Source organism: Zingiber officinale, chromosome 1B, assembly GCF_018446385.1.
Source record: "Zingiber officinale cultivar Zhangliang chromosome 1B, Zo_v1.1, whole genome shotgun sequence".
NCBI lineage: Eukaryota > Viridiplantae > Streptophyta > Magnoliopsida > Zingiberales > Zingiberaceae > Zingiber > Zingiber officinale.
In genome coordinates, this window is record NC_055986.1 from 81,900,160 (window position 1) to 81,925,716 (window position 25,557).

Here is a 25,557-nt window from a genome sequence, read left to right on the forward strand (position 1 = left end):
TGTTTATTGTGTAAGAAAATCAAATGAATCAAACTACATCTTTTTGTCTTAATTTATCGGTTGCCCTAGTTAGCCTCTCCACTCTGAATATAATTAAAGCTACAATTTTATGTTTAAGTACTAACTAACCACAACATAGCAACTACAAAATTATATGTTAGACATTGTTTGAGTGTCATTTCAATTTTCAAGTAGTTATTTTAGCCTCCCTTTCCATAAGTCTGTTCTAATTTAAATTATATAAATCCAAAGTTCACTTTTAGTGATTAATCAAAACACATTTATAAATTAAGAGATCAATCCAAATACTAGATGTTGTAAAGCATATTTATTTTAGATTTTAAAAGAGTATAGAACTGATCTAAGAAAATACTAAAAAACTAATTTCAATCGAATATACAATAATTATTTTTATTAATAAAATATAATTATTAGTCAAAATACTTTATCATATTTCTTATAATTTTCTCAATAATTTTAAATTTAATTAATTTGTACTTGCTAAAAGTTCACATTTAAAAGTGCTAAATTGTACCCAATGTTGACAGGACAATAGCTGAAATCAAATGACTAAGTAGGTGTTCATCCAAATTAGTGAGATAAAAATAAGAATATTTCTAACCAAAAACAAAAAGGGGGCACGCAACATGTGTCAATATCAGTAAGCATTGCATATCTGAAAGGAATCCTTCCGTCAAAGAAAATAATATCCCCAAGAAAATGGGAAACAAACTACCCAGTAAAAATGAGTTCAGACATCATAAAGAAAAACATTCCTAAGTGTTATTTGGTACTAAAAAAGAGACCCAAATCATAACTAAAAGGAAAATTTAGTTCATTCAGAGAGTGAAGACATCCAAAAGGAATAGTAGTCATGGCATTAGCAAGGATTACAAGCCTTATCATTGAAAACCACCAGAGGTATCATTAATGGCCTGATGCATTCATTGCTACCACAGATCACTTGAATTATGTCTTCCTCAACAATAAATGATCTATCACTTCCACAACCACACCTTGGCTCACGCCTATCATGGGCATATGAAGGCCAGATGTAGATCTATATACGAGTCAAGCAATCATAATATAAAACTTATTTTAATAAATATAGAGTCAACATACTTCAACATAAACGAAATAAAGAAATGAACTAGAGCAATCATCTTCTCATCAGTATAAAAAAAGCATTGATTTTAGGAGCTACAAATGTATGATAGTATCAAAGATTCAACAAACGCTTCAGTTGCTTTCTTACACTTGCAGAATAAAACAAATGTCTCCACATTCCTGAATATGGTAAAAAACAAAAAATCCAATGAAAACAGATGTCAGTTCATTTCGATCCCTTCATACAAACTGTATCTGCCATTGCTAGTTGTTTGATGCAACAAGAAGAATTTTTTTTTTTTTTTTTTTTGGACAATGGAACGGGAATAATGAAAGACGATGTCCAAAATACAACTTCACCCGAGTCACAATTAAAAACTTAATAACAAATGGCAAGTTTCATGCCAGGATAAAGAACCATCACATCAAAAGGCAAGAACAGAGAAAGAAATGTTCAAGTATATATAATTGCATGCCAATTGCGGATGAAACCTAGTTGATATAAAATGAGAAAGAAATGTCACTCAAAAAGGTAAAAGTAATGAGCAAACTGGAAGGAATAAATTTTCAGTACCAAATTTAGTGCCAGCATGAAGAGATGCTTGTCCCTAATTCATATTTCAGAGGATCATCAAAGTGGCATAAGTAGACCAGAAACATACAGAGAACCCAATCAATTGTGCCTGATATATTTGAAATATCACATGATGTGAAATTGTTCAGCCGGCTGAGAGGAAGGAAAGATGCATCAGGCTATTAGTAGCATGCTATTAGCTTTTGCTTTGAATGCTTACCCAAGCTTTTGTCGCTCAACCAGCTGACCTTACTTCATAACCTTAAGTTCCCTTTCTTTATAGTTCAACTAAGTGACTTCATAATGTTAGTGACTTCCTTACTGTAGCATAGACCTTCGTGACAGAAGCATGATGACTGTGATCTACAACTGGGTAAAGCTGTATAGAAGTGCATACCCACATCACCATGATGTACTAGGCATTTAATCCTTTCAACAGGACAGAATCAGCATGAAAGATTCATTAATTGTAAATAGTATTAACATATCCAATCCACTGACCTAGTCTTTTTACAACAAGTGCATACAGTGATTAAAACTCATGGTACTAGAATGGAATTGAATTTCTTAAGTTTTCAAGCTAATAACGTTCACAAACGAGCACCAATTTCATCTTCAACTAGAACTCTAATCAAATGCCATTCTCCTTTGTACAAGAATTGTACTCGCAAACCATGAGTCAAATACACAAAGAATCCTCTAATTCCTTTAGCCCAAAAAAAAGGCAATTTACCTTAGAATTGAAAGAAAAAAAAATGTAAGAAAGATGGTCCTGACTTGGTAAAATTCTAATCAGTCGTATACAACTCACCTATGTAAACCAGCACTTTGTGATTATGTGTTTGTAATATAAATTTGTTCTGTAAAAACAAATTATCTTAAAATTAGAAGAGAACATGTATCAGAAAGATGGTTCTTGCATACTACAAATCTAAGAAAAGAATATCAGAAAAATGGTTCAAAGGTACCAAAAATCTAAAATAAAGCCATCAGTTGGATATAACCCAAATGTATAAACAATCACTTCTCGTGTGAAATAAGGCCATCAGTTGTATATAACCCAAATGTATAAACAATCACTTCTTGCATTTGACTATAAACAATCACCAATTTTGAATCTCGGATAAGAGATAAAATTTACGATCATCTTATAATATCAATAATGCAAACAAAAAAAATAGAAAAAAGGAAATAATTGAAGGTAAAATCTAAATTTGACTATAATCCTATTAAAATTAATGAATTAACTTTATTTAGAATATTTATTTCTACATGTATTGAGCTAATGTTTCAGAGAAAATGTTTTCGAGCTCGAAATCATTCAAACTGAGACCCGAATAGCTCGCGAGCGGCTTGGTTCATTTACACCCCTATCTCTAATTGATAATCTTTGAAGGGATAAAATTTTCAATTTGATTCTCTATGAGAGTTTTACCTCCAAGAGATTATTATATGTTAGTACAACAATTAAATTAGGGCAATGGTAATGTGGAAGAAGATCAAGTGGGTTGAGGTTGACTAGATAGTTGACAATCGGAAAAGTCCAATAAGGGTGTTAGTAGACGCAAAATACATAGATGTGGACAATGGAAAAAGTCCAACAAGAGAGTTAGAAGATGAGCAATCTAAACAAGTCAAGGTTAACCGAGCACTTAGTTGATGGAAAGTCCACATAGGTTAACCAAGCACTTATCATTTGTAGAAGGACAACAAGTGTTGGCAATGAAAGTTTAGACCGTTCAAGGTAAACTAGATGTCATATAAGAAGTTCAATGTGTGTTAGTTGAAAAAATCCAAACTGATCAAAAAGGACTAGATGTATAGCAAATGATGGAAAGTCTTAATAGGTCAATGATATCCTAGTAGGTGAGGTTAACTGGATACTAGATAAGGTTGAAATCTTGGTAAGTCGAGGTTGACAGATGCAAGGCATGCAAGAAAGTCCCTGAAGACATGGGATCTCTTAGCATGAGGAAATCTTGACCAAAGACAGGCTGAAATTTGAATATCAGTCAACTGTCTTAGATAGGCTAAAATTTAAGTATTAATCGACTGAAACAATTATCAATTGACTTGATCAGTGATTGCAATCTCTGGAATCAAGCATAACAAAGTCTAGTTTAGGTCAAAAATTAGCTAGGAATAATGGTTTCAACGTTAAATCTATTATGAGTAGCATTGGTCAACTGGATGACAACATCAGTCAACTAGAAGAACAGATAACAAAATGTGTTGAAAGCAAACAAAAGATTTTGCAATCAATTGATGCATTAGTAGTTGACTAGGGTACTCGACTCATGCAAATGAAGCTGAATAAAAATTTTACGATTGACAATGAAAGTAACTATGAAGGTCCAGTCGACTAATGCTAAATTAGAATGAGCCATTGAAGAAAAGTGGTGCAGTTGACTGATATTGAGCTAGAATGACTCCGTTGAAGAAAAGTTAAGGTAATACAGTCAGATTCTGACATGGCAAGTGGAGCAATCGACTAGAGTATTGACTGATTGGCATCATCTAGACCCGAGCAGAAGCTTATAAAGGTTGATTCCATGAAAGTTTTCATCTTAGTCTGTTATAGGGTGAGCATTGTTGTGTTCTAGAGCCTTCATCGAGTCTAGAAAGGCAAGCCATATCTACGACACAACATCAGAATTAAAACTTAATGGTTAAATCTCGGTACTAATTACCTTCTATATTCTCCATTGTCCTAAAGTTCAACGACACCTTCATCCATGACTCTCCCCACAATAGTTGCTTAGTCGGGTTCTAACTGAACTTCTGCCTCCTCTCATCATCTTTGTGCATCACCAATGATGTAGCACAAGCGAAGATTGAGGGTTCGGTGGTTTGGGGAGTAGAAGTCTAGAATGAAGTGGTAAAGGGATTGTAGAAACTTATGTATCACACCTAAGAGTTACTAGACATCACACCATATGGAGATTGTATAAAGAAATGTAGAAACTTAGGTATCACACCTAAAGGTTCCTAGGTGGCATTACACCATAGGGAGATTGTATCACACGACCAAAAAGAACTCTCAAAACTTAGATATCTATTCTATATCCAAGGCAACTTGGAAAGCTTGTTCTAGGTAGTAAATTGGTTGTCTTAATAATTCTCTTCTTATTTCAGACATTAATCCAGCTTCAAACCTTGCAAGAGTTTCTCTAGAATCTTCAACAATTTGGTTCCTTGTCTTTAACTCATCGAATTTCTACATATACTCGACTACAGACAAGTGATTCTGCTTTAAATTAATAAATTGATCACATAATTTGTCATAGTAATTTGTAGGCAAATACTTCTCTTGTAGTTTGGCTTCCATCTCAATATGATGTAGTAGCACAAGCGAAGATTGAGGGTTGAATGGTTTTGGGAGTAGAAATATAGAATGAAGTGCCAAAAGAATTGTAGAAACTTAGATAGCACACCTAAGGATTCCTAGGCATCACACCATAAGGAGATTGTATAAAGAAATGTAGAAACTTAGGTATCATACCTAAGGATTCCTAGGCATCACACCATAGGAAGTTTGTATCACACAACCAAAGAGAACTCTAGAAACTTTGATATCTATTCTATATCCCAACATTATAGCAGTACACATATTTATATTAGGAATCACAAAGGTAATATAAATGTTAATAAATGGACTCATTGAAAACACAAATGACTTATAAAGACACATAGGAAACTTAGAAGACTCATAAAGACACATGAAGCTTAAAAGGCTCAAAAATATACTACAATTTTCCAAACATGAGAAATTAAAACATATTAGAATTGTTGGTCATTTAATGCTGACTTTTGCTTTTTAACCCTTTTAAATTGATGAACTTTATAACATTTTCCAAGTAGGTTTATCATCTTCCAAGGCATGTCAAATTAATAGTGGAGTTTTAGAATCTATATTTCTGTGTTTATAGACTTTTAATAGAGTTTGTCACTTATCTCCATCAACTCTCCCCGAGTGAGAAAAAATTTGTCCCTGACAAGTTAAAAGTGTGGAATCTTACATAAAGGTCTCTATTGAGCTGTTGAAATTCATCATCAATAATCCATGTGCAATAAGAAAGGGGTTGTGTCTTCCATTTAATAAGATACTTTGGATAACCGCTTCCCTTTATGATCAACTACATCTTTAATGTCGTCTTTCATTGTTTGAATTGATGTAAAACGAGCATTATATGCATTACTTGCCATGACATCTTCATGTCTAGAATATAAAGTAAGATCCACAATATTAAAGATATTGCTAATAGCTAGATTGGGTAGTTGTGAACCTGATACAAAATCAATAGCATGCTTAATTTTACGCATTGGTGGAAGCTCACTAGGTAATTCTTCTAAAGCCGCAAGAGGAAGGTCATTTAATAACATAGTGATTTCCAAAGCAAATAAGGAAGCTTCAGAAGCAAATACTTCTTTAATTTCTTTTATTATAAGAGCACATATAGAACTTTCTTTACTCTCCCGCTTGCTTGTATTTCTTTATTTCAGCGGTCTGCATTGGTTTCAATAATACTTCTTGTTGTTGAACATGAAAGAATATGTGTTCTCCTTGCCCTAATGATGCACATCTGATCATATAGCCAAGGTCTCCCAAGAAGAAATGAGTTACTTTCATAGGAATAATATCACACCAAATAGAGCCTTTATAATTTTTCACAAAAAAGAGAAACAAGGAAGCGTTGTATTACCGGAATAGTTGTGTTATCTATCCATCCGACTTTGTATGGTTCGGGATGTGGCCGTGTAGGAAGCTTCAGACTCTCTATCATAGATGTTGAGATAACATTTATACAGCTTCCTCCATCAATGATAAGCTTATGTGTTTGATTCCCACAACGAACCAACATCTGAAAAATAGATGTTCATCGCCAATCTTCATCTTCGACTTTTGTAGTAGTAAGAATATGCCTAACAACAATTGCCAAAGAAGTGTCTTCATCTTCTTCCAAATCATTGTCAATATAAACTCCACAATAAAAAAAATTTCATCTTCTTCTCTTTGATTTTTAGAAACATCTTCATGCTCTATCCCAATATGTAGGTTCTTTTAGGACAATTATAAGTCCTCTGACGTGGTTGCTGACAATTAAAACATATGCTGCTGTTATTCTTAAACTCGATTGGTTTCAAAGGTAGTTTAGAGTCACTTTGTTGATTAAATGAGTTGACGAATCCACCTCTTGCTTGCTAGTTGGTTTCATGAATTCCTTTATTCATCGTTGAAACTCCAAGCTTCTTACCAAATAAATAACTTAGATACTCCTCCATATCCAAGACAACTTAGAAAGCTTGTTCTAGGCTATAAATTGGTTGTCTTAATAAATTTTCTAATTTCCAGCCTTAATCCATCTTTAAACCTTGCAAGAGTTTATCTAGGATCTTCAGCAATTTGGCTCCTTGTTTTTAATTGATCGAACTTCTGCATACACTCAGCTAGTGATTCTACATTAAATTAATAAGTTGATCACATAATGTCATAGTAATTTGTAGGCAAATATTTCTCTCGTAGTTTGACTTTCATCTCCTGCCATGAGTTAATTGGTGGTTGCCCTAATCTCCTTATGTCTGCTTCAACACCAGTCCACCATATCTTTGCTAAACCCAAGAGCTTCAATCGAGCAAGCCTTACTCTTTGATCATATGACATGTCGTACCAATCAAAATATTCTTCTATTATTGCAAGTCAATTAAAAAATAAAGTGGGGTTCACTTTGCCTTTGAAATCTGGGACCTCAGTTCGAACCTTCATTGTGATATCTTCAGCAACATCTTGGTAATTATTTTCTGCCTCAAGAAATCCTCTAGCCTACTCAAAAAAAGGTTGTTGTTGAGGTGTTGGAAATCCTTCTTGAATCAAGTTGTTGTTTGCTTGAGATGTTTCTCCTTGTTCTCCTGGGATGTGATCACCTTTAGATTGAGAAATCATAGTTTCAACACCATTTAGACGAATTTGCATGCCATGAAATTGCTCCATCGAGCAAGTATCTCATCATGTTGATTATCAGTTAACTTTCTTCTAAAGCTCCTCCCAAATCTTGTAGACATATTAAAGCTCTAAAGCTCTAATACCAAATATGATGTAGCACAGGTGAAGATTGAGAGTTTGGCAGTTTTGGGAGTAGAAATATAGAATGAAATGGTAAAGGGATTGTAGAAACTTAGGTATCACACCTAAGGGTTCCTCCTAGGTATCACAGAGGGAGATTGTATAAAGAAATGTAGAAACTTAGATATCAGACCTAAGAGTTCAAGGCATCACATCAAGGAGATTCTATCACACAACCAAAGAGAACTCTCAAAACTTTGATATATATTCCATATCCTAGCATTATAGCAGTACGCATATTTATACTAGGACTCAAATAGCATAAATGTTAGTAGATGAACTTGTTAAAAACACAAAGTACTCGTAAAGACACATAGAAAACTTAAAAAACTCATAGGAAACTTAAAAGGCTCATAAATATGCTACAATTTTTCAAGCATGGGAAATTAAAGCATATTGTAATTGCTGGTCATTTAATGCTAACTTTTGATTTCATTTGGAGATTTTATATCATTGTCCAAGTAGGTTTATCATCTCCTAGATATGTCAAATTAATAGTGAAGTTTTAGAATCTTTGTTTATATGCTTATAGACTTTTAATGGAGTTTGTCACTAGTCTCCATCAACCAACCTCACCATCGCTCCTAAACAATATTTATTATTATTATAGAAATAGTAATAAAAAATTTTAAAAAATAGAGAAAAAAAACAATTAAAAAACAAAGAAAGGTTGAAGAAAGGCAAAAAAAAAAAAAATACTAAAAAAAATAGGGCTAGAACAAAATGAGAAAAAGGGGAAAGAAAACAAAAAATATTGTTGCTAGTTCCATAATTTTCTTTCCACCCATATCATTGTTACCACCACATGGTTACTACAAGTATTGATGGTGTCACCATGAAGATCTCTATGTTGGTGCAGTTAGCACTAACAGTCTAACTCAGGTTTTGATGAATGACAAAGTATTTTGTAGGTTAAGTTAGTTTTGTTGTGATCTAACACTTTGACTGTTGCAGGAAAAATCCAGCTAGGTCAACGGGCCGACCAGACAGCTGGTGCGAAGCCCAGCTAGGTCGACGGGCCGACCGAATAACTAGCAAGAAGTCCAAATAGGTGGACGGACTGACCGAATATTTGGCACGAAGCCTAGCTAGGTCGACGGACTGACCGGATAGCTAGCACGAAGCTCAACTAGGTCGACGAACTGACCGGATAGCTGGCATGAAGTCTAGACTGATGAACAGGTTGACCAGATGTCTGGCAAAAGATAAGTAAAGGTAAGTCACCGGAGGAGAGTGACTGTGAGGACGCGTCCCAGTTGAGGGACAATAGGCGTCGGTCCAGTTTAGGTGCATTTGGGATCCCTAAACTGAGACCTTGACTAGTTCATGGTCGTGGGAGGACAGGAACTAATTACTCTATTTTTTATATTGTGCTAACACTTGTCTTGCAGGGTATTTTGGACTAACACATTTGTTGCAGGACAAGAAAACAAGCAAAGCTGCCTTCAGGTGAACAGTACCCGAAGGCGCCTTCCATGGCTATGTAAGGCGCCTCGATACTGTTCATGGAAGGCGCCTTCCACGGATAAAATTTGACCGATTCGCAGATAAGGCGCAAACTCTATCCCATTGGAGACGCCTTCAAGGCCTTTGGAAGGTGTCTTCCAAGCCCTTTATAAGGCAGTTTCGAGGAGGCTTTGGAACAACTACATATAAGCTACTACGCGCACATTTGAGCCTCCGACTGCTCCCGGTTCCTGCTGCAACTCTACTGTGAAGTTGCTGAGCCCGACGACTGCTCCGAGAAGTTCCGATTGCGCTCAACAAACAGACAACAACACAAAGTACCTCATTTCAATATCTAAAGAGTGTTGGTAACATTTGTTTTCTATACTTGATCTTTATAAAAGGGAAAGTGCAGTTTGTTGCACTTGACCTAATTCTTTTGTACTCGATTCTCTCTTTCGGGGGTACCGGAAAAGATTTTTAGTGGATTGTCTATCGATAGGTCCGCGGGACCTGGACCTTGGAGTAGGAGTCGCCGAAGACTCCGAACTAAGTAAAAAATCACTTGTGTTCTTCTCGTACTTTCTTATCTTCGAACTTCTTACTTTCCGTTGCGTACTCATGTTTTTAAAACCGACAAACAAGTGTTTTTGAAAACCACATGATTCACCCCCCTCTCACGTGCGTCACGATCCAACACTTTACTCCTCCACTAGCTTCCACTTCCACCTTATAGGTCCCCTTCCAACGTCACCCCATTAAGTAACTCTTCATCACTTGGTAATTCCAAGTTGCCTCCTTGATTAGATGCCTAATAGCAGCATCACTGTGCTACCATATCCTCACTTTGGTTTTTACATTTTTAGTCTAGAAAGTACTATGACTTTATATTTTGGGCTTTAAAAAATTGTTTGAAAAAAGAAAAAAAAAACAACAACAAGAGATTGAAACAAGGGAAGGAAGAGATGCTAAAAGAAAAAAGTTTCTATAGCTGCAAAGAAAAAGTAGGGAGAGCAACCGGAAAAAGGATTTATCAAAAGAAGAAAAAAAAGGGAAAAAAATAACAAGAAAAAGTTGTCAACAAAAGGAGGTTTAGCAAAAAGGCATATTATAAAATTGGCAAATATTTTCATCCATTGATAACCTCGAAACTCATAACATCTTCAACATCGACAAAAGATTACATCATCTCATATCACGTATCTTCATCCATTGGTCAAGGTCGAATCTCATGCCAGCTTCAATATCGATGACAACTCACACCAGCTCAGTATAATTGCCTTTCCTTTTTACAAAATTACGATTCTTTATTTAGTTGATAATTTAAATTGCTTAAATTTAATTAGTTATTCTAATAATTTTTTCCTAGATATTATTACATTATTAATAAAATATAAAACAACTTTGTAACATTTTCGATTTAATTTAGAAATCTTCCACCAAAATAAATTATCATCATCAGCATTCTTTTTTAGTTGCATCATTCATTGTTTTTCATGTATTATTTAAATTAATGTGATAAAAAAACTACCACCGAATATATGCAATATCTAGATTTTAAATATAAAAGAAATCAACCAAATTATATTCATGCAAACAACAAACATAATGACTCCAATAATTATTTTTCATGCACTTCTAATTTAGGAACAACATGTATGCAGGATCACAATCTCGTCATTTCATGTCTAGAGATGAATCTAATTATTTAAAAAAAAAAATGTATCGTGTATAGACCCCAATTTATGTAGCATGTTAGAATAAATGCCACTATATTTGATAAAATAATAGACCCTAATTTATTTGTTGATTGGTTAGATGATATTGAAATATTTTTTGACTAATATAATTTAGCCTCCATTGGACGAGTACCATTTATCAAATTCCACTTAATGGACCGGTTAAAAATTGTTGGTAATGTATCCAAAGTATTAGAGATAAAGATATACAATAGACAACTCTTGAAAAAAATACACTCCAAACTTTGAGAGATGACTACCCAAAAAATATGTAAATGCAAAATAATCTTCTAAGTGAACTAATCTCAAAGACAACATCTGAGAACCTTACCTCACTTATAATTCATGAATTTTTAGCTAAAATGAAAGAGTTATGATCAAATAAGCAGCTTAATAACTCAATATTAGGAAAGTCCTCTGAAAAAAATTTAGAAAAGTCCTTTAATGAGACCTTGGATAAGTCCCTTAACGATGCAATTTTAGAGACTCACCAACTCGATATTAACCATAACTCAGACTCTTAAAACTCATCTCATTCATGCTATCTAGAGAAGCCAAATGAGAAAATTAAACAAAATAAACATATGATGTAGTAATACAAGGCACCAACTTAACATTTATCATATGACTTAGGTCCTCTCATCTTTAATTATCTTCCAAGTATCACAATGTGTTATGTTCCTTAAATCACAAATGTTATGACTTAATTTAACCAATTTTTCTCAAAACAACTAAATATAAACCCTAAACCTAAACCTAGGGTAATATATACACTGCAGTTTTAAAAGCTTCCTATGAATTAGGAAGTTTAAAGCCACTAAGTATACTTCAAACCATATCTAATAATGCTCAAATCTCCTTTCTGCTGCATTTTAGTCTTGAGGAAAAGCATAGTGTATTAGCAACAATCTCACTCTCTTTGAAAAATCTAACAAACAGATAAGGTGTTTGTTCATCCTCAGTCTATCTATCATAGTAGTTCTCACTCCTATCAAATCTCATTATCTTAATTTGCTTACTACATTGTTTCTCTACTTCTACTTTATATGCTTTAAAAAGGTCCAACGCTTCCTACTTATTATGAATGAGATAGGGATACATCTATTGTGATTAATCATCAACGAAGTTAAGAAAGGATTTCTGACCATATAAATCAATATCTGGACTACAGATATCTGTGAGCATTATGTGTATGATCTCCAATATATGAGAACTCCTCGTGACACCTTTATTTGGCATGTTGCAATGCATACCCTTAATGCAGCCCACGCAAGTGTCAAGATAAGTAAAATCTATGGAACTAAGTGCTAGATCACTTACCAATCTCTTAATTCTCTAAATGAAGATATGTAACAATCTCCAATATCACAGCATAGAGAAATCCTCATTTATAACACATCTTTTACCACTAATATTTTCAAGAACATGCATCATAGGGTAGTGAGTTTCATTTTGTAAATCAATACAAAAAAAAGACATAAGATAAAGTACTATTTCTAATAAAATCATATTTATATAACAAACTAAATGATGAATCTAAAAAATTAAAGGAATACCCAAACGATATTAGCCTTGAACCTGAAATCAAATTTCTAAACAAAATTAGAATATAGAATATCCTTCCTAGATTCAAAATAAAACCAATACTTAAAATTGGTTTGAATGTTCCAATAGCATCCCCACGTAGGTATCTTCTTTCTAGAATACATGTGTTGCTCACTTCTCAATTGCTTCCTTGGGTCTTGTAATCCCTTCAAGGAATTGGTAATATGGATTATAGAACCAAAATCCATGATCATATTGGATTCATGACAAACAAATGAGAATTAAGTACCTCTCTTTTCAAGCCATTTCTAAAATTTAAGGCAATCCTTCTTTATTTGTCCCTTCCTTGAAGAAACACTTGAATTTTCTTAATATGCATTTTTTTCCCTTATGCTTGTCCAAGATGTCCTCTTAACCGCATAGTCCAATTCACAATTTCCATCTCTTCCATAACCAATCCTTCTCACCTGAACCCGCATAACCTGCATGGTCATTATCCTTATTTGTGTTGTAAGAGATTTAAAAAGGGTTATACTGTTAGGGCAGAATGTTCAAATTGTGGAGAACATGGTGGCAAAAGGCGAATACGCTCGCCCCAGCACCCCCGCCAACCCGTCCCAGGGCCAATACGGAGGAGGTAAATCACGGACGGCTACTACCCTTTGGAATAGTGACTAGCACATAAGGGAGGCATTTATCTCGACTTTGTCGAGATTCGAACCCCACACCTCAAATTGTGGAGAACATGATTGTATAGGAGCAGAAAGTGTCATTCTAACCCTTCTCCATATTAAGTGTCTTAAGTTGAGCCGTTATATCCCTCATACGCATGATATATTCACACACGCCTCTAATGTTAATGAATTTCATTGGTGAGAACTGCAAATTAAAGTGTTAGCCAATACCTTATCCAAAAACTTGAATTGTGCATCAATAGCCTTTAGAAGTGCATAAAATGTCATACCGATTGACAAAACCCCTAATCCCAATAGAAAGCGTAGTTTTTATAAAAATTATTGAGAGATGATTAAACCACTAGATCAATACTAAATGAAGTGTTGGTTTCAGCCCCCTAATCCCAATAGAAAGCGTAGTTTTTATAAAAATTATTGAGAGATGATTAAACCACTAGATCAATACTAAATGAAGTGTTGGTTTCAGTAACAACAAGTGGCTCATCCTTTATAATAGCATAATCAATGTACATTCATCCTAAATGAAGAAAAATTCTCTCCTTCCACACCTTTTTGTTATCACATTTAAGATTGATATTCTCAAATTTACAATCAGACAAAATGCATAATTATGTTACCAAAATGAAACAACAAACTTAATATTATGTTTTACTGATGTAAATCATACCACAAATATAAATTAATGACATAAAAATTGCTTGTGGAATAAATTTTTAATTCAAATAAATTCATATAACCTTGTGATGAAACTACTAAATTCTATTTCAATCTTAATCTATATGGGTAAATTAAGAAAATAATTCAACATTTCACACTAATTAATTATATTTAATATAACAATCTCTAGTAGGATGAATTTCATTGAAAATTTTAATTAATCACATGAACTTTGTAAAATAAGTTTATATAATCTTATGATAAAACTATTGAATTATATTCCATTCTTGATCTCTGGGGCTAAATAAAAAAATAATTCAATATTCCATCCTAATTAATTATATTTAGTATAATAAAATTTCATATAGGATAAATTTCATTAAAAAAAATATAAGTAATTACAACTAATATTAATTTTAATCATATGTGATTTGAATAATTAATGTATAATTTATTTTTATTTTTTGTCCCCACAAGATGCCCAATTGACTAGAAAGTGATAGCTTTATTATAATGGGGCAAAAGATCAATTCACGACAGGCGTATGATCTCGGGAAAAAAAACTCCTCTCACCATCTAGCCACTTGACAGTCGACTATAAGCTGACCCTATGATTTACCTCCCTTCACATAAACCAAGGACCGGTTGTGAGGAGCGCCTGGAGTGAGCATATCACCTCTTGGTATAATAATTTTAACTTGATTAACAATATAGTGGTCACTCTTTAATCAATTAATATTATATGAATCACTTGGACATTGAAACTTTTATACATAAAAAATTATGCTCAATATTCATTCATTCATTCATTCACTTATCAAGATGTCAATAATTGCATGAAAACAAAATTAAATTATGCAATCTATTTTACGTGAAATAATTCAAATCAGCATAATTAATAAGAATATTCTGGCCACAATAAAGTGATATGTCATCATCTATTACCTCGCTTGCCTATCTTCACATTGCCTCCATCTCCACATCCCTGACATCCCATATCGAGTGCCACCATTGGTATGGCCGAAAAACTAACAAAAAAATCTAAGCAAACAAAGGCTAATTGTGATGCTTGAATTCACAAAGGTGATTCTCTAGTTACTTTTGTTAGCTGTCAAATCTATGGTGGTCATCTCAATGTGTGTGACAATTATGACATCACATATTGTCAGAGTTCACTCCTCACGATAATTTCACAACAAATTTTGTATGAAGGTAATACCAAATGTAAGGAATTAAATAATGAATGGATCCACTAAACTATTGTTGTAATACCCCGGTTCTGAGATTCTGGTTAAGTATGGCTTAAAAGGTTAGATGGTACCATCCATATCACCAAGGTGCACCTTCCTTTTCGGATGCCCAAACTTAAGAACTCCAAAGTTAAGCGTGCTTGACTTGGAGAAAACTGAGGATGGGTGACCTCCTGGGAAGTTTTCCAGGGTGTGTGCGAGTGAGGACAAAGCACGCTGAAAGGACCTCCGGTGGTCTATGGAGCTAGTCGTCAACCTGATGGGCAATTCTGGTGGCGTTCCCGGTTCAGTCCGAGTGGGCCCCCCCGGGCCGGGGCGTTACATATGGTATCAGAGCGACCTTGCGACCGTGAGTGCACCTGTGGCAGGAGCACCCAGGGCACCACCTAGCGAGGGAGATTTTGGGATTTGTCTGTGGTGTGATTCGTGGTTACACAACGAGGGTGTTGTGTCTTTAAGTGGGGGTGATTGTAATACCACGGTTCTGAGATTTTGATTAAGTATGGCTTAAAAGGTTAGATGGTACCATCCATATCACCAAGGTACACCTTCCTTTTCGGAAGCCCAAACTTAAGAACTCCAAAGTTAAGCGTGCTTGACTTGGAGAAATCTGAGTATGGGTGACCTCTTAGGAAGTTTTCCAGGGTGTGTGCGAGTGAGGACAAAGCACGCTGAAAGGACCTCCGGTGGTCTGTGGAGCTAGTCGTCAACCCGATGGGTAATTCTGGTGGTGTTCCCGATTCTGTCCGGGTGGGGCCCCCCGGGTTGGGGCGTTACAATTGTGCTAATGCTACGTTTTTCCCCGGAAGGAACGCGTTGCAAGGTCCAACTGTAACGTCTCGGCAAGGACCGCTACATCTCCAGAACTCGGGTGTAGTACTAAATATGTAAGAGTTCGCATTACAGGGTCCGATTGTAACGTCTCAGCAAGGACCGCTACATCTCCATGAGAACTTGGATGTAGTGTTAAATAAGCAAGAGTTCTCACACCATAAGTTGGATAAGAACAAATATGATAGAAAAACTAATAATCTAAGATTTGGAATATGGAACATAGGAACTCTCACTATAAATCAACGGAGGTAGTAGATATGATGATTAGGAGAAGAATTAGTATTTTGTGTGTACAAGAGACAAAATGAACAGACGAGAAGACAAAGATAATAGAGAACTCGGGTTTTAAGTTATGATACACTGGAAAGAGTAAAACAATAAATGGAGTGGGTATTATTATAGATAGTTTGTTAAAGGATGAAGTTGTAAGAGCAGTTAGAAAAGGGGATAGAATTATAGCCCTTATAGTGGCGAAAGAAACTATGAACATAATTAACGTATATGCACCACAGGTAGGATTAGATGAAGCTATCAAATCAAGGTTTTGGGAGGACTTAGATGGAATATTACAAAATATTCCACCAAATGAAATGATTTTAATAGGAGGTGATCTAAATAGGCATGTTGGAGTGAAAAATGAAGAATATGAGAGAGTACATGGGAGTTATGGGTTTGGAACGAAGAATGAGGAAGGAAAAACTATATTAGATTTTGCGATAGCATATGACCTTATATTAGCTAATACGTTTTTTAAGAAAAGAGAAGAACACTTAGTCACATTCAAAAGTGAGAATAATAAATCGCAAATTGACTTTTTTTATGGTTAAGAAGAAGGATAGAAAGATTTGTGAAGATTGCAAAGTCATCCCTGGAGAAAGCTTAACTACCCAACATAGGGTAGTAGTATTGGATATACGCCTAAAACATAATATCAATAGAAAGAAAATATATACGATTCCTAGAATTAAATTGTGGAAGTTAAAGGATGGGAAGCAAAATATATTTACCCTCTGTTTGGGAGGAGGTGAGTAAAGGGGAGGGAAAGGGAAACATGGGTAAAACACTTGTTTGGGAGAGAGTGAGTCATGAAGGGGAAGGGGAGAGAAGGGTAAAGTTTCCCCTTGCATGCTCGGGAATCAGCGAAATTCCTTACACCCCAAATTGGGGTGTAAGGAAGGGTAAGGAAAAATTATCCTTATTTATATTTTCACATGCAGATTTATTAAAAAAATAAGAGGATATTTTTGTAAATTTGTATATTTAACCTTCATTTCCATCCCTTTGAACTTTCCCTCCCTTCCAAACAAGGGCAAGATAAATATATTACTTTCCCTCCCTTCCCCTCCCTTCCCCTTCCATCCCCTTCCATTAATGAACCTTACCTCACCCCATCCAAACAGAGGGTTAAGGAGAAGGTAGAAATACAAGCATTAGATGAAATATACGATGACTCTAATATAACATGGGATAAGATGGTATCAAAGTTGAAAATAGTAGCTAAGAGTGTACTCGGTGAGTCAAAGAGACATGCACCACTAAGTAAAGAATCTTGGTGGTGGAATAAGAAAGTACAAGAGAAAGTTAAGGGAAAACGAATAGCTTATAAGGAATTATATATTTGTAAGAACGAGGAAAACTTAAAAAAATATACAATAGCCAAGAAACAAGCTAAGAAAGTAATGAGTGAAGCAAAAAATAAAACTTTTGAACGATTATATCAAAAATTGGATACAAAAGAAGGGGAAAGAGACATTTATAGAATAGTTAAAGTGAGAGAAAGGCAAACAAGAGATTTTAGCCAAATAAAATATATTAAAGATTAATATAATAGGGTATTAGTAAACGATGGAGAAATAAAAGAACGGTGGAAAAGATATTTTCATCAACTTTTTAATGAAGTTTTAGATGACCAACTTAACTTAGGTAATTTAAGTAGGTCAAATGAATATAGAAATTTTAATTTTTATCGTAGAATTCAAACTTCAGAAGTAAAACAAACTTTAAATGAGATGCACAATGGAAAAGTCGTTGGACCAGATGATATTTCGATGGAGGTATGAAAGTGCTTAGGGAAACAAGGTATTGAATGATTTACAAAATTATTTAACATGATATTGAAAATGAAAAAAATGTCTGACCAATGGAGGATAAGTACTCTAGTTCCCTTATATAAGAACAAGGGAGACGTACAAAATTGTGCAAACTATAGGGATATTAAACTAATGAGTCATACAATGAAACTTTGGGAAAAAGTAATAGAAAAAAGATTAAGGATACCATAGTGACAGAAAATCAATTTTAAACTTTTCTCTTTATAAAAATTTATAATAAGTTAGAAATATATGAGCAAACCTAACTTACAAGTACCATACTGAATATGAAAGTTGATCCTAAAGTAAGATTTTTAAAGCTGAGTCTTGAGAGAAATTACGTGAAAATTATAGAAAAGAAAGGTGTTAATATAGCATAAATTGAAACAATTAAGAAGAGTACATAATGAAAATAATGAAGACTTCAAGTAGATTAACCGAAGCATTTCGTATAAAGATACGATTATGTAAAAGATCAGCTCGAAGTGTATATATTTTTACATAGATGACTCACTGACACATCCAATACATGTTACCATGATGCATATTATTTGCAAATAACATTATTTTGATCAATAATACAAATAAAGGAGTAAATGTTAAACTCAAATCTTGGTGGGAAACAAGTAAAAGATTTTAAGCTTAGTAGATTAAAGACAGAATATATGGAATTTAAGTTTAGCAATATTAGAAGTAATGAAATAATTGTTAAGATAGGAGATGACGAATTGCCCGGAACCGAGAGATTTAAATATTTAGGATCATTTTTGCAAAACAATGGAGGGATTGAGAGAGATGTCTTACATAAAATACAAGTAGGATGGGTGAAATGGATGGGAGCGTCGAGTGTTTTATATGATCGTAAAGTATCTCTTAAACTTAAAGGTAAGTTTTATAAAATCCCAGTTAGGTCTGCTATGTTATATGGGACTGAATGTTGGGCTATGACTTAAGCACATGAGCAGAAGATGAGAGTTGCATAAATGAGGATGTTAAGGTGGATGTGTGGACATACGAGGATGAACAAAATAAGAAATGAGAGCATTAGAGAGAAAGTCGGAGTTGCATCTATTGAGGAAAAATTCCGAGAGACACGTTTAAGATGGTACAGACATAGACAACCAATAAATGCTCCAGTTAGACGATGTGAAACTATGATAAATATGCATATTAAATGAGGAAGAGGAAGACTAAAAAAGACTTGGTTAGCAACAATAAAACAAGATAAAATTTATTTAAATATAGATGATGATATAATAGGAGATAGAACTCAATGGCGTAAAAGGATTCATACAGCCGACCCCACCTAGTGGGAAAAGGCTTGGTTATTGTTGTTATTGTTGTATGTAAATCAAATATGCGAAGATAAAAGCAATATAAGATGGGAATCTAACTTCCAGCCATTGATAATTTCTAACCTCCAATCATTGATAATTTCTAAAATGACGATGGACAATGATTGAGATTTTACAAAAGAAGGATCTTCTAAACCCTATATTATTCTCCTAACAGTGTACTACTAAATAAATTGCATTGGTTTAAGGACCTCCTGAAATTGTCCTTATATAGTGTCTTTCCATCAAAATATGCAAAATTTGATTTAGTTACCACAACATGATGATAATTATCCAAAAGCATATAGTTATCCAAATAATGACTATCATCGTGAATAATAGTTATTCAAATATTGCACTATCATCATTTGGATAATATTTTATCCGGATAGTGCATCATTACCATCTAGATAATGGTTCTTGATTTTTTTTTTCCTTTAGATGTGAGACGTATCCCACACAACTTTAATAAAAATATATTGACCACATCAGAAATTATTTTATGAACTTAATTTAAAATAATCTATAAAATTTTAATCCCTATTAAGATTAGCATATTTTATTTATTTAGAATCTTTATTTCTGCATTTGTTGTAAATTAAGTATATAAAAAGAAATCCTGAGTCTTATAATTAATTATTTTTGAATGAATATAATTTTCAGTTTGATTCTTTGTGAGAGAGTAAAGTATATAAAAGAAGTCCAAAGTTCTATAATTAATTATCTTTGAATAAATACATTTTTGAAGGGGAGCTTTGGCGCAATGGTAAAGTTATTGTCATGTGACCAAAAGGTCACGGGTTCGAATCCTGGAAACAGTCTCTTACAAAAAAACAGGGTAAGACTACGTACAATGGATCCTTCCCCGGGATCCCGCATGACAGGAGATTCGTACATCGGGCTGTCCTTTTTTGAATAAATACATTTTTCAATTTGATTTTTAGTGAGAGGATTTTTAAACAGGTTATTATCTTCTTCTCTTCATCAACTATATTCAAAGCATGGTTTGAAATCTTGTGTCGTACCATACAAAATGGGCAAAACATTTTGTTCCACCCGTAGACCGGCATCAACACACCCAGAACGAGGCCCACGACCACGGCGAAGGGGTCGCATGACCCAAGCAATGACAGAGCGGTCACGTGACCCCGTTGGCCACGACGTGCGACCAACATGACAGAGATTTTTTTTTTGGGGGGGGGGGGGGGGGGGGTCAACGGCATAGGCCATCGTGAGACACAAACACGCTGGGCTAGATTTTTTTTTTTTTTTATTAAAACTTACATTAATAAACTTAATCAACTTTTATCATAAACTCCTAACTATGATAGGAATAATCTAAATAGACTTAACTATATATTTTATTTATTTTAATTTTTAAAATATATAATAAAATTTTATTTATTTATTTATAATATGAAATTATTACAATTTCATATTTTTTTGCTCTTTTTTAAAAATTTATTTTTTAAATGTTTATGTTAAATATTTTATTTTTAGTTAATATATTTTATATTTAAAAAAATACCAAAACTCTATTGGCACAACACGATACGATATTTAAACCATATCATTCCAGTCATAAGATTTTAAAACATGATTCAAGGTTCTTACGTGGTTCGACGGTTAAATTTTGGTGTTGTATCAATTGTCAATGTAAAAAAAATTTGATTGGTGTCTACTTTCATATAAATACATGCAATCTTTAACTTACAAAAAATCTACAATGTTACTTTCTTTGCTAAGCATGACAACACATTTCATAAGTTCCATGTAAATTACAATTCCACATATGGTGAAATGGTTCTTATTCACTTGGGCATCTCTGAGTTCAAAATGGTCAACAAAACAAATGTCTGGGTAACTATCCAGATATTCCACAAATGTCTGGGCGACTATCCAGACATTCCACCCATACATTCAAAGAGGTTTCCACTTGTTCAAGCTGTGCAAGCCGGTTTATAATATTGATGTAAAAAATAATTCAAGTTAAGTGATAAAGCATTACATTTCGAACCAGTTTCCATGCCAATTAATTGGAAGATTGTGAAACTCGTGAAACTATAATAACTAATCATTGCATCTCAAACATGAACGCATGAAGATTCTTTCATATATGAAATTTTGCAAGACACAAGCTTACCCATGAATTACTAAAATCTTGAACAGAAACAGGAATTGTATAAAATTTGCTGTAATAGCTATATGAAAATCACGTGTATTCTTCCCTTGCAATAATTGCATTAATGAGTCAACTAAAAGTTACCAAACCTGAGAAGCCAATCAACTCTTATATAAAGATTAGTTCATATGGACTATAACAAATATGAATTTGGCAGCTAGAATGCATACATAAAACATACCTTACAGCTTAGAAATGAAAGAATGACCATGGGCGAGACCTAATAGACAAAGCATCCACAAAAAGTACCTCCAAAGCCATATACAAAATTTCCAATTTCTGCCACCAAATTTTAGGACTGGTTCTGGAGAGCATGTTTGATATCAGAATCCTCTGTTGGAGTAATCAAAGAAGTCAATCATCAACCATGAAGTTATCATCTGGTCCATCACCATCAACCCGATGTTCTCCTGGACCAATTCCGTTAACATGATGCAGCCCCTGCATCATCTGAGAGAGATAGGGTACGGGCTGGTTGTGTGCCTGATGATGGTGGTGGTGATTTCCCATTGCTGTGCTACTGCCACCCCCATCTGAGAGGCCCCCGAACACAGGACTCGGTGCCCATTGCGAGAGCACTCCGAGGAGCTGCCCTATCACACTCTGTTGCTCGTGGAGGATCCTTGCTTGGATCCCCTCCATCTCGGCCCTGTGCTCCTTGAGCATCCCCTCCATCCGCTTCATCCACTCTTCCCTCCTTCCATCCATCCGCTCCTCCCACTCCAGCTCCTCCTCCCTCCACTGCACCTGTGCCTGTCTCCTCCTCTGCTCCCTCTCCTCTTCTGCCTCCAACACCGTTTTATCTCTTTCCTTCCTCGCACTCTCCCGCTCAGCTTCCTTTTCCTCCATTCTCAGCTCCCACTCCCGTAGCCGCATCTTGGCACTTTTTGCCTTCCTCACCTTCATTCTACTCAAATCTGTAACAGGAGGCAAAGGCGGGGGCGGCTCCGCTGCAATGGGTACCACTTCATTGAAATCAAAAGCTTCATCGTCCTCGACCTCCTGATCGGCTCCTTCCTCTCCGCCTTCAGGTCCGGAGTCAAATCTTAGCCCTAACCCGAGTTCGGCGTCGTTGTCGAAGGCCCCTCCGGATGCCGGATCGGGGTCAGCCGATGGCAAGGGCGCGTCGCCGAAAACGGATCGGTAGATGAGGAAATTTGGCCAGTGGGAGACCCCTTGTTGTCCTGCCCAGTCGACAGCAGCGGAGGGCGAGTCGGAGGAGGGCGGCGGATCGAGGGGGAGCAGCTTGCGTTTGACAAGCAAGTATTGATGTCGCATGTTGTGGACCTTGGTGGCGGCGTCCTTCCATGACCACAGGAAGGGGTAGGCAGAGGGGTCGACGGCGTGGTGAGCAGCGTTGACATGGGCAGCGATGGGGCGGAAGCGGCGCTCCCTGGTGCGAAGGCGGGAAAGAGAGCCATCCGCGGCCATCTCGGCGTACTTTTCGAGGAGGGAGCGCTCCTCCTCCTCCGTCCACTTCTTCCGCCGCGGCGCCATAACTAAAGCACCACCGCCGCTGCCAAACTTCACACACCCACCCAGAGGAAAAGAACACGCATAAACTCACCCCAGACGTGGCGTCTCGCCGGAATTCCGGCACCTTATCGGCCGCCGGAAAGGATTAGGAGGAGGCGGCTTGAGCAGCGCTCTTCCGCCCTACGCACTTTTTGCGGTGAGAGTAGGTCCGATCGCAACCGGGTAGTCTTGACTCTTGACTCGAGTAATAGCTAGTCATCTCAGTTCGTGCCCATTTTCGTGTCGTGTCGTGTAAAGATGATAAGACTTGCAGCAAATTTGTAATTAGCTTATATATTAATATTTTATTCAATATTAAAAAATACTTATAGAAAAAATAAAAATTAAAAGATTTCTTTATTATTCCAACTCACTCGTACTAGGGATGTAAATGAGTCAAACCGCTCATGAACTATTCGAAAATCGATTCGATAAAATCTCGTTTGAGCTCGTTTAATGAGGCTCGTTAAGATAAATAAACCAAACTCAAACTTCACAATATTCGGCTCGTTAGTTCGTGAACATGTTCGTTAAGCTCATAAATCAACTTTTAAATAAAAATAATAATAGTTTTGATATTGAATTTAATTATATATTTTATACTCTACTTATGAAAAATATAGACAAATATATTAAATTTATTTATTAGAATAAAATTATAAATTTTAACCAGGATATTATAATTTTTTAAAAATATATTAAATTTATCATTTATATTTATTAAGCTCGTTTAGACTCGATAAAAGCTCGTGAGCCATGAATATATTGGTTAAATAAAACTCGAACTCGGCTCGATTATAAACGAGTCAATCTCAAACATCCAAGAGTTCGGTTCGACTCGGCTCGATTATACCCCTAACTCATACTATACGACCAAAAAAAATAAAAAAAAAAACGAGCATGTGTTATATGGATAATATAATACATTATATTATATGAGTAATATAATATATAAATATGTATAAATTAGTGTTATATATAAGTTAATTTTTTAATTAGATTTTAAATTGATAAAAATAAATATTATATTGATCTTAATTAAAAGACTAAAAAAATATGCCTTTTAATATCATCGATCTAAGGTATTTATAAAAAAAATTTAGCTAGTGGTATTATAAATCTTAAGATGTAGATTAAAGAGAACTATGATAATATATATTGTTTTATATAAAGAATAAATAGAGAAAATTATCAATAATTTTTAAAATTATTTTAGTGTGAAAGAAAAAAGATTTAGGTTTAGTGTTTAGAATAATTCTTAAAATTATTCTTAAACATATTCTTAATAAAATAATAAAATAATATGATTTTAATTTTGTTGGGATTTTCAAGTCGCAAAAACCGCTTTTTGTATTGCGGAAACCCCGAAGTCTTACCACGGATCCGTGCGAAGACATATAAAATAAATCATGTACATGTTTTATCCTAGATCTACACTAGATCTACATGAAAAAGGGAAGTATACCTTTGAAGCGAAACCCTTCGCAAATCCCGCTCGTCTAAGGTCCGTCGGATCTTAAGTGTGTTCAAGTGTACACACCTCTAGAAGTATCCACACGAACAAGAGATGGAGAGGAAACCTTAGAGTGTGTTAGCACCCCAAGGAGTCTCGGCCAAGGAGGAGAGGGAGAGAAGAGAAGAAAAGAGGAAGGAAGAAGATAGATTGAATGAGCACACAATGCTATTCAAGCACCATTATGTGGTCGCCCACATTTAGAGGGTTTTAAACCTTCATAGGATACCAAGAGTCATGGCTCTTGGTTTCCCTCATGAGGTGGCACTTGGTCAAGTCAATCTTGACCAAGTAAAGAAGCCTTGATGATGTGGAACACCATCATTGGCCGGACCCATGTCATGTCACAATGAGGTGGCATTTGGTCAAGTCAAACTTGACCCTTCATCTTCCCTTCTCAAATCAAGTCAAACTTGACCTCTTATCACCCATGGTTGATCAAATCTAACCATTTGATTCAAACCAATTTAATTTAATAAATCTATATTCATTGAATTAAATTGACTCAATGAATCATAATCTAATTAGATTCATTGGAAACATGAATCAAATTGAGTCTAACTCAATTAGTCTAATTTGGATTACTCTTAATCCAATTTGGTTCATCACATGAACCTAATCCTCTTAGTTCATCATATGAACCTAATCTCTATCTAATTGCCTTTTGTGTGTGACCCTATAGGTTCTTGTAACGTTGGCAATGCTCCTAAACTCATTTAGAAGCATAAGTAATGAGCGGTATCTAACAACACATCATTACTACCCAAGTTACAAGAATGTTGAGATCCAACATCACCTTGTGACTACTAATTGTGACCCTCATAATATATGAAAATGTCATTCTATCCTTGATATCTAGATTGATTAAATTGAGGCATAGACCGTGTCATCCTCTAATCAATCTATATCTTGAACTCCAAGTAGACTCACTCTAAGCAAATGAGCTCAATATCTC

The 25,557-nt window shown here is 35.0% G+C and overlaps 1 protein-coding gene across 5 annotated transcripts; it reads right to left on the reverse strand.

Annotated features, from left to right (window-relative positions):
• Positions 1–773: 773 nt before the first annotated feature.
• Positions 774–23,284, reverse strand: LOC121968481. Of its 5 annotated transcripts, none has more exons than XM_042518846.1 (4): positions 21,756–23,284; positions 6,385–6,604; positions 1,682–2,060; positions 774–1,060 (listed from the first exon to the last, which is right to left on the reverse strand). In XM_042518846.1, exon 1 carries the CDS (start codon positions 23,069–23,071, stop codon positions 21,929–21,931), a length of 1,143 nt encoding a protein of 380 aa, XP_042374780.1. In that variant the 5' UTR covers positions 23,072–23,284; the 3' UTR covers positions 774–1,060; positions 1,682–2,060; positions 6,385–6,604; positions 21,756–21,928. The 5 variants fall into 5 exon arrangements, with proteins under 5 accessions (XP_042374780.1, XP_042374763.1, XP_042374775.1 ...); XM_042518841.1 differs by lacking the exon at positions 774–1,060 and having other exon boundaries at positions 1,180–1,834; positions 1,902–2,060; XM_042518829.1 differs by lacking the exon at positions 774–1,060 and having other exon boundaries at positions 1,178–2,060.
• Positions 23,285–25,557: the final 2,273 nt, after the last annotated feature.

Excerpts from the sequence above, each read along its gene's own strand:
- LOC121968481 (XM_042518846.1), bottom strand. The coding sequence starts at position 23,071 with ATGGCGCCGCGGCGGAAGAAGTGGACGGAGGAGGAGGAGCGCTCCCTC.